The sequence below is a fragment of the Halyomorpha halys genome, unplaced genomic scaffold (assembly GCF_000696795.3).
Source record: "Halyomorpha halys isolate HHAL.00 unplaced genomic scaffold, Hhal_1.1 Scaffold364.1, whole genome shotgun sequence".
NCBI lineage: Eukaryota > Metazoa > Arthropoda > Insecta > Hemiptera > Pentatomidae > Halyomorpha > Halyomorpha halys.
In genome coordinates this window covers 577,603-588,550 of record NW_027108785.1, presented here as the reverse complement: position 1 = coordinate 588,550, position 10,948 = coordinate 577,603, and the positions used below count along the sequence as shown (strand labels likewise).

Here is a 10,948-nt window from a genome sequence, read left to right as displayed (position 1 = left end):
AAAACCCTTTATACATCAAAATATACTATTTACTCAAAAAGAGCATATTACAATATATAAATCACGTTTCAATAAATTAGACTTACATGACTATCAGAAGTACCAAGCCAAGCAGGGCGATGACTGCTTTTGTCAGAGAAACGCCTTTTTCCGTCTGAACCATCTTCTACTTCTTCAAATGAACCCTTTAAAAAATATTTTGTTTGAAATATAATCTTTAAAATAGTAATATTTATTGTTATTTATTATTATTACTATTACCTGAGAACTACCATGAACAGTACTATCAGACTTATAACTTTCTGGTATGGCAGCCAATTCGGATTCCGTTTCATCTGCTTCAGTTGAATAACTATCAAATGACATCAAACTAAAATTACTTATTTATTAGTAACAATTAAACTATCACATAAAACAAAATTTGTGGACAAACAATTATTTAAGAATAAGAAAATAGGTCATCAAACTCATCTGATCAAAATCAATTCAATAAACGTATTCGCGACTGTCACTTGGAAGATTTTTGTATTTCTGCTAGAGGGATCAAGTCGTGAGGCAGTATGGGATTATACCTTAGACAACATTGATAATTACTTGTGTTATTGACATTTTGATGCCTACTGTTTGATACTATTCATTGGCAAAATGTGAATACCATTGTTATTTCAAACATTAATAACATTTGATTTTGTTAAGACTTAAAAAATGTTATAAATTTCTATTAGAAATAGTAGCAATAATAAAATTTTACTATTGATCACTAAACACTGCACTGGAAAGGCATCAAAATGCTAATAACAAAATTTCACCAATAACAATATTACTGGTAACATTTCAGTGAGAACACACCTTTGGTCTATGGAGGAAATTATAGCAATATTCTTTGGTAGATTAAAAGAATATAAAAAACATCTAATAACAAATCAATTTTGATTTTTTTTTTTTTTTTTAAGAAAATAACTATCCTTTAAGATTTACAGTCTGGAGTTGTTAAGAATCATGAATCCAATTTAACAAGGAGCTTTATCAATGCATCAGTTATCATGGCAGTTTAAAATTATTAAATATGATTGTATTTCAGTATTGATGTTTGAAAAGCAAAAACATTTCAAACCTGTATTCTGGATGGCGCCTAGAGCTCAGTTTCCCATCGCGATGGGTTGTCTCTTCCCAATGTGTTTCCATACCAGGACCTTTAGATTGGAAAGATGGGCAGGTTTTACTTTTGGTACTTGCGCTTGCATGGCTCCCATCACCTCCAGAAAACATAGGTGAAAGTGGTGGAGTTTCAAATCTATCATTATGATCACCATCAACTCCAAGAGAAGGCTGACTGACATCTATTAACACCATTATACTAATCAATGTAGCAAGTATTTTGAACAAAACAGTAACAATATACAGAAAAAACTACCTCTCGACCGTGATGGAGCTGTCATGACTACAGTTCGAGGAATCTGACGACACACATGGTGCTGTGCATCTAATGTGTTCAATACAGTTCTTACTAAGTACTGAACCTGGGTTGATTGAGGCTGATTGCAATACTGATACTAAAATACAAAAATTTGTGATAAAAATTCATTTGAGGAGAAGATGGTTGGGGGTATGGTCAGAGAAGAACACAAATAAGTTTAAAAACTCATTTATTAGCTCCAATGTTATGGCCAGATATCATATATATTATCCAACTATCTTCACTGGAAAGTAAAAATTCATTAATAATTAAAGTAAAAATTCATATGAACTTAGGAAAAATATCTCCAAAAACGTCTAGAGCGATATGAATTAGAATGAATACAACTCATTATCGTCATTCCTGATTAGGATTGCCTTCTTCAATCTACAGTAAAACTGGACTCAGAAAGGGCCATTAAATCTGCAGATGTAACAACCTGTAAGTCTAGAACAGACAAAGCTGATAGCAGAGGAAGCCTTGTAAATCATTCCAACAGTTGCATCTGATGCCGTAGGGTCTATAGTCAAGTCAGTTCAGTTTTAAAAGCATACAGGACACAAAAATCTTATTATTCAAATCTTATTTTTTATTCTTTAGCTGTAGATGTTTTAGATAACAGCCTCCATGCTTTACAGTTTCTTGTCTTTGCTCAAGCTTACTTGTAGCTCACAGATAGTTTGAGCTGAGTAGCAACCTATACCTTTCAACAATGAAATTCATCTCTCTCTCTGGATTCCACACCTCCTACATTTGCTTCTACCACTTTTCTCACTTATTATGTAATACAAGTAAATATACCTCTGCTAGTTTTTCTTGATATTTAACCAGCAGAACTAAGTGACAACTGTTTTAACATTTTGTCGTCATTGTACATACCAAGTTTTACCTCATAAAATCATAGGTTTTAAAGTTTTCTTAATTTGATTAGCCCATCCGGGGCTAATATCATTTATATAATTGTTCTTATCCATTACAAGTAACAAGTCTTCTACATATTTTTTTATGAATATAAGTTTTTCATGTATTTTACTTAAATTTTTACCCATTAATTCATTCAAAAGTATACCAATTAAGTTTATTTATATAGCCAGTCCCAATAATAATAATTGCTAATAGACTTCTTGTTTATATTAGAATAAATTATATTTAGTTCAAAGATTTATACTCTCCATGAACATTCTATCTTCGGTAAGAGCATGATATAATTTTTATCTAGTATTCCTCTAACGATTGGTTAAATTATAAATATGTAAAGAGAAATATACAAGGTAAGCTTATAAATTTGACAAATTAGATGAAAGATTGTAACTTTTAATAATTATTTTAATTAGAATAATATAATTGGGGTGTAAAATCCTGAAGATGGGATAATGCCATGAAACATTGAGGTGTTGAATGTAGTTTTATTACAACCTTAAATTAAAAAAATATTAAACAGAAGATTTTGGGGTGGTTATAAGGAATCAATAGAATTTTTTATTATTGATTCACTTACTTTATATAGAAATACTAATGTTGATACAAGCCATGATCTCCTGACGTGAGGTTCCAAATACCAAAGGCTGTATTCAGGCGTGGCTTGGCTATCAGGTGTGAGGTGAGGTGGACAAGGGCAGTAATGCAACAGCAACAGGCAAGTATTCATCAACACTTCACCCATCAGATGATTTTGGTCAAGTACTTGAGGTAGGTTACAAATGAACACGTTGAATACTCCACAAGTTCTATAAATTAAAATTTTTAAAAATATTTAAAACTATATCTTTATCACTGTAAATTTATAAAACTTGTTGTATTTACCACTCCTGAGTTTTAATCACAATACAACTTTATCTGTAGCAATAATGAGGTAGCTTTGTTTTTGACCATCTATAAGTTGGACCAGATTCTCATTAAAAAAAAAATCACTTTTTTTTTTAATTAGTCAAAAATTGAATTGCTCTGACATTTAGTTCCAACAACATTTTTTGCTACATCTCCACTTAACTTAATTGTGAAAGAAAGGAGTTACTTCCTTATTGGTCCCCTAATAGTGGCACAAAGTAACTAAGAGCATGTAGAGGTAAAAAATAAAAACTATAAAGAAAAATCTCAAAATATAAAAATGATTAACAATGTAAGATCTATGGAGATTCAGAAGGAGATGATCAGGATGATATTCAAGGTTTCTCATTTTTATTTATCTTAAAGAAGGCCTACAAGCATTGACCATAATTTTACACTGATTTATTTTATTTTCACCACCTCATAAAAATTATCTGAAAACTTTAATTTTAGGCTTAAAAAAATTCTGTTTTCAGATCGGCGAAACAGTCCCTTCACGTTCCATTAATTTCATGGCATAGCCTTACGCTATAGCTAGACTCCACCTTAGCTGAACTGATGTCAACACCTTATAATGCTACAAGGCAATCAAAGGGAGAAGTCTCAGTAAAAGCATATATAATACATGAAATGTATTATATAAGTATGATGTACTAATTTATTTTAATGAAGGGTACAAAAAAAAAATTTTTTTTTCGATCATTTGGTGGTCATTTTAACTTCTAATATTTTTAAGTTGTACAAAATAATGGTATTTCTAAATAATAAGGCGCTAAGATTCAAAATATATCTAAAATCAAATCAAATTTATACATTAGTTATTTATTAGCGACAATGGAACTTATAACTAAAGTAATAGTATGCGTGCGTGCATGTCTATGGGTGTGCATTTGTATAGCTTAATAACGAAAACAAACTAAAGTACCAGATAAAAATACCGTATTGGAAATGCATTCAAAAGTTTCATACTCAGCTAAGAATTATTATCAAGTGATGATTTACCTCAACTTGCTAGGGGATATGTGAAATCCTTTTTCATTTTGATTATATCCCAGAAGTAAATATAGATGCCTCAAAACTATGGTTTGAGTCTTTGCCATGTACTTCTCGTCAGTTGGAAAAGCCTTATAAATAAATAGAAACAGAGAATTATAGGGAGATCTGTTGTAATATAATATCTAGGGTTAAAACAATTGAATGTGGTAAAGTGTAAAGCTAGATTGAAAATTATGTCTACCTGTTCAGGTCTTGATAGGAATTGTAAGAAAAGAAAAATCAGCAAATGCATAGTTTCTTTATCAGCTTCTTCTAAGTCAATTACTCTGTGTAATAGACCAGCTAGATTTCCATCTTCGCCTTGGTTAATTGAATGAATGTGCCCATCTATTATAAAATCGACAAAAAAAGAAGTAAATATATAAAATATATTCTCTTGAATATAAGTTATTTTTAAAGTTTTAATTAATTGTTTAAGGAAAACTACAAGCATGTGAATGGTGGAATTTCCTAATTGAAATTCATTTTAATTTTTAAAGAATTATTGATAAAATTTAAATTAAAATATTCCTTTGAGGTAATACAAAAACAAAAATGAACAAACTGTTACAAAAATTCAAATTTAATAAATATATATATTTCTGCATTAATATTAATGAAAATTTAATTCTAAAAAATGGAATATATTGGAGTTAAAAATTATAGTATAAGATAATTATATAAAATCATACCGTATAAATTACAAGAAATAAAGTTCTAGATAAGCCACATGAATTATGATGAAAATGGAAATGAAATGATATAGCAATTTCAAGACCCAATTTCATGTTTTTACAAGCTCAGACTATTTATTTTCAAATAATTTTTTTTTTTATTAATAGTTTTTATCAATCTTAAACAATCTCTTTATTTCAAACTTGAAACAGCTTACACAATCCAATTAAGTAATTAATTAATCTACTGACATTTAATCACTCGGAACAATAAATCATTATAAGATCTAACCATGGATTTCATGGAGGAACATATCTAGTTGAAATATATACATATAATAAAATTATATTTCATTATTTTTGTCTATTTAATCAAGAATTACAGGCAAATATTAGCCTAGTTAAATTAAGAAATATTTTCACTTTATTTTTTGCTGAACCCCAATGATATCTACAGTGTGGGAGATTGAGGATGACCGATGAGCAAAGGAAGATGGGGAGGATAAGGCACATGTCCACGGTTGCCTTATCTAACCTCAGCTGTCTCTTTGAGTTCGGGCCTTACCACAATCTAGTTCTTTGTGATTTCAGTGTTCTATTATAATTTTTTGAATAATATTAATTCATTAATAGTTAACTTCCAAAACAAACAAGTATCGAAGTATCTATAAGCAAACAAGTCTTATAGCCACTAGTTCAAAAGATCTTTGACAAAACTTCTTTGATTATTTGAGCCACAATGGTTTTTCAAGATTATGTCAATAATCTTTTGTGATTTATTAAGTCAATTAAAAGAAAAATCAGTTCCAACAAGGAAAAATATAGTATAGCCTAATATAAAAATAAAAATTGTTAACAATTTACACACCTTGGAGAGTTAATTGAAAAAAAAAATACATTCACAAGAAATAATTACTAAATTCCTTGAATTGTAGCCTGATATAATAATCATTAATTATTTTTTATTAATTTGCAATAAATTTTCTATTTATATATATATTTTTAAGTTTTATTTTGTAACCTAGTAATGTATCCCCAATAACACTGTACACAGTATCATTCTGTTTTCATGGCATATTTATGTAAGGTATCTCCTATGACTAGAGAACTTCGACCATACTATAATTGTATAACAATGGGCATTTTAACAGACTATTGTCTCCTGTGAGCTTTATGATAAATCCAAGTTGTAGATTAAAATATAATAAAACATGCTAATATAGATAAAGATAAAAATATAAATTAATTTTTTGTGAGTTCTGAATTTTTCAATTATACTGATTTAAAAAAAAAAAAATCGTTAACAGGATGAATTGTCTTCCATCTCAAGAAAAATAGATGAAAGCAATTAGCTGTGATACACTACAATAACGAAGTTTCAGGTTAGAACACGAGGGGTGGAGAGACTGATTAGCTTGTACGCATGGCTATGCTAGTCAACCACCCACCTTCAGTCATAGGTCATCCTTAATCTCTCAATTAAAATGAAACTCAAACAAATAATTATAAATAAATATTTGTTAATTTAAAATGAAAATTACAATATTAAATGCACAATTAATAATTAAAAAGAAATCCACTCATTCTAAATAAAATAATGCAATAAGACATGCATAGATTATGAAACAAATAACAATACCATCGGAAACACATTTTTTCTAACCAAATAATTAAGTAAGATCAGAATACTACAGATATCAATTGAATAAATTAATAGAAGTTTGAATAAAGCATTATTAAGAGTGAGTCAAGGAATTATCGAGTTTTCAAATTAAAATAATGGTAAAAAACTGGGACTCGGTATCATTGTGAAATCTAAAACCCAATGGATAACCTATTACTGTCTAGATAGTATTGGCCTCGATTCAATTATGTAATAACTTATTCTTTCTAAAGTGAGAGCTGAACGGAAACCTTTCCAAGACAGGCTCGTCTGATTAAATCCGGATACTAAGGCTTGATTTATGTATCAACTTTTTATTACCGATGGCCATACTCCTTCCTCTTTAGTTAACTGAGGAAGTTATAAATAAATAAAATATATCAATACACTTAAGCTGCAGTAGATTAACAACAGAAGTCCTCAATCATATGCCCTATATTATTGAACAGCTTGAAATAAAAATTGCTCTTCGAACAAACGTTTATTTTTTTAAATAAATAAGAAAGTTTTGGGATTAATTAGCCCATGGCCACTTCCATTGTGTTAACTATGAGACAAGAAATATTAGGCCTAGTGTTATAAACGTCAGTATGTCATGGTAATGAGCCTACTATTAATTAAGGTTCGTTAATTAGTGATTTTTTTTTTTCAAATTTATTGTAATAAAAAAAATACAAAAGTTTTTGTCTGTTTAATAATAAAATAATGATTTCTGATGGCATAATTATCCATTTAGTTTATGGAATAACAGAAAGAAAATAATAAAATAAAATAAAAACAAAGTAATGAAATCATAAAAGTTAAAAACAAACAATATTTAAATTCAATAAAAATGAAAATTTCTACCAAATTAATTCTCTTTAATACTTTATATTATATAATTTAAATTATATAAAAATAATTGTGAAAAGAAAAAAGATGGAGCAATAAAAAAAAAAGGAGAAAATGTCTTAACTTCAGGATACGATAAAGTTAAATTTCTTAGAAGAATGAAATATTCCTAACTAAACATTTAAATAACACAAATATGTATAGGGCATTAGAGACATCCAAAGAAGTGATAAACGTTAATAGTAAATAATTAAAACAGAGCATTAAAAATATCACATTAAATAGAGGAATTGAAGAAGAAACTTTACACAAACAGTTACAGACATTTATAGTGCACATTGATAAACATTCATTATGGCTGATCAGTACAATACACAGCACATGGCATCTTCGAACAATTAACATTAATAAAAGATATTTAATTCACACAAAAGCATTTACAATTATTGCAGTTTAAATGGATATAAGAAACTGTGAAAAGGATTAAAGGTAAAAGAAAGTTTGCAAATCGTAGGTGTTTTAAAAGGTAACAAAATTATAACATGAATGCAGTATCATGTTCAAAAATATATTCCGAAAAGGATAAGACATGCCCTCTCATGGAAATAAATAAAAACAAAATGAACCGAACGGAAGCGTAAGAAGGCTAGAAACGCCAGATTAAACTCACCAGTTAGCCAACATGCCTTAGGGAATATTCAGGGAAAGAAACACACATGTTAATGTTTAAACAAATACCAACAATTCATGGTGTTCCCCAAAATATTTTAATTTTTAATATAAGTTATATACAGATTAATTTTCTTTTCTTTTTTTCTGAATTTAAAGTTACTATAAAAAAAAAAAAAAAAAAAAAAAAGGAAAAAAAAAAGAAATTTATTAGTAAAGTAGTTGTGTGATTTTATTTTTAAAATTACATAATTGTGAACGAAAAATAAATTAAATTTAAATCAAAGAAAGCATAAATAAATAATTTAAATTCACTAATGAATATAAAAAAAAATTCTATTACCAGATAGACATTTAGAAATAACAATGACATTGAATAGTAACTATAACATTGAGTTAACATGCATCTTCGAACAATGAAAGCACGATTTCGTTTTCAATTGTGCTGAATTAAAATTGTTCACACAATTTACTTTGACATCGTTCAAATAATGTCTACCTGGCAGAACGATAGTGTTATTTGAAGGCATAGAACCTAGCAACTGACCCAATCCAAATCTAGAAGTTTTCCTTTTCAATATTGGAGCTGAATATTGCCTGCTGTAGACCTTCTCCTTTTCTGAAGAAAACATATTAGTCAGATTTTGATAAGAATATTCTGCTTTTCATAAATAATATAGGATGAATACAACTACATTCATGATACCTGCTAATAACATATACAGTTGAATTATTTACGAAAGTGGTCATTAAACAAACTGTGGACTGTGTGTTTCTATGAGAAAAAAATAGCAAAGAAACAAGAAGCACATGACAAGCAACAGAAAGATAAGATGAATGTTAATAATTGATATAAATAAATATACTGCATGGATATGAAGCAGTGCAAATTAGATGGGGCTACAAAACTTTAGTTAAGTATCACTGTATAATGTTGTGCTCAATTTATATACCCTGATATGTACAAAATAGAGCATTTTTAAAAATTATAATTCAATATAACAATTTCAATTAAGATAAAAAGAAAGGTAAGCTGTTATTTACAGTCGAATAAACTATTTTCACGATTAATACCTTGCTTTGTGTCCTGACGTGGCACCATAGAAGCTGGAGCAGACATAGTTCTTTTGTAAGGCCATTTTTGACCAAAACTTGCGCTCAGGGTTTTAATTGAGCTAGAATCAGACTGAGACTGAGACAAGGCTTCTTGGGCTCTTTGTAGCTTTCGCACGAAACTTTCGCTGTTCATATCAGTGTTACGCAGGTCTAATCGACATATAAATATTTTAATTCGGTTCTCAACAGCACAAGCACATGGAAAATGAGAGTGATATGGGGATGAAATGAATGAAAATGATAAATATGATATTTTCTAAAGGGATAGGACAGTAAATGTGGCAAGCAATAGTTAAGTAAGATAGTAGGTGTGCTAAACAAACACTTACAACAATCGATAACTCTTACCCCGTAGATAGTTTATATCACCCGATTTTTCGAGATTGATCTGAGCTTCCAAGAAAAGTGCATCAAATCGATTTAAAAAGAAATCCCATGTCAATATATGTCGATCACTAAGACAATTATGAAGTTGATATAGAGACTGCAAAACCATTGGGCGGTCAACAATCACTGAATCAAATTGCGTTTCCAGGCACATAATCAAGGACTAAAAAAATACAAAAAATGAAAAGGAACATGAATAGGTATATGTAGTGAATAATTTTTTTTTATATATACAAATAACTTTTTCTCAAAACCAAACCATTGAAAATTAATAGTATAGCTTAAAAGTGACAAAAAATGTTTCATAAATCCATCATCAGAGATATATTTCAAACATAACAACATGTAAATAGTGAGATAATATTTGGAAATTTAAAAAAATTGAAATCTAGAAACATTTTGTGTATTAACTGCATCTTCAAAGAAAAAAAAAATTTGTCATTCAATGGACTTTATATAAGTATGGCCAAACATAAGAATAGCATTAGAGATAGAAAATGGTAAATTATGTATGCTTATTTGTATTTTATGGAAAGAATGGTGAGAATCATAGCTCGTAAAATAAAAGCTGTTTGAGACATTGTGAGTACTGTATAGCCACTGCTCTGAGTTCATTTGTAAGTTATATCAATAAAAAATTCATGATTAAATGTTGTGGGTATTTATATAGTTCCTGCCCTATATAATTTTCTCAGTATAAAAATTACTTAAAATATTTCAATATAGTAAAGCTGAATATTTCTTAACTAAAAATAGTTTTTTAGATCTTTCAGCATCATCTCAAATGAGCAGAGCAGTATACATAGGAGGCAAACAAAATCAACGAAAAAAAATTGATGAATTTTTTTTTTTTTTTACATCTATTTAATTATTAATCAAAATTTATTTTAATGCAATACATTTTTTTAATTTAAAAAATTGGCTTTATTGAAATGTCGAAATATCTGCTTTTATCCTCTTGAAAAAATGTGTTTAATAGAGTCTTAATACAAGGGTTTAGAAAGATATTTGGACAACAGTTTACAAAAAGCATATGAACACAATATATTATCATAAAAATTAGGCCCCAATTTATCAAATTAACGATTGATTAAAATAATATTCAAGTTTCTCAACAAGTAACAGAAATAACTGTAGAGATGGACTAATGTATCATGATCAAACAAATTTACTCAAAACTTATAAACTTATATTTTTATAAAAAATGTATGATTATATATGTATAATCTAAATCAATCAAGATCTCACTTGATTTTAAATTTAGTATGGGTCCTTTTTTGTTAAAAAAAA

The 10,948-nt window shown here is 28.5% G+C and overlaps 1 protein-coding gene across 8 annotated transcripts in view; it reads right to left on the bottom strand.

The window, feature by feature from the left end:
* The window catches only part of unc79 (UNC-79 domain-containing protein), a 68,322-nt gene that overhangs the window by 31,025 nt on the left and 26,349 nt on the right, over nt 1–10,948 (bottom strand). For 5 of the 8 annotated variants that reach the window (XM_067047114.1, XM_067047116.1, XM_067047115.1 and 2 more), the window contains 10 exons: nt 9,620–9,821; nt 9,230–9,421; nt 8,655–8,774; nt 4,521–4,666; nt 4,286–4,407; nt 2,955–3,183; nt 1,415–1,553; nt 1,115–1,340; nt 262–352; nt 87–185 (listed from right to left, as the gene is read on the bottom strand). In XM_067047114.1, the coding sequence (XP_066903215.1) occupies nt 87–185; nt 262–352; nt 1,115–1,340; nt 1,415–1,553; nt 2,955–3,183; nt 4,286–4,407; nt 4,521–4,666; nt 8,655–8,774; nt 9,230–9,421; nt 9,620–9,821 (1,566 nt within the window). The remainder of the gene's footprint in view (nt 1–86; nt 186–261; nt 353–1,114; nt 1,341–1,414; nt 1,554–2,954; nt 3,184–4,285; nt 4,408–4,520; nt 4,667–8,654; nt 8,775–9,229; nt 9,422–9,619; nt 9,822–10,948) is intronic. The other 3 variants (XM_067047117.1, XM_067047119.1, XM_067047120.1) reach the window with 3 other exon arrangements.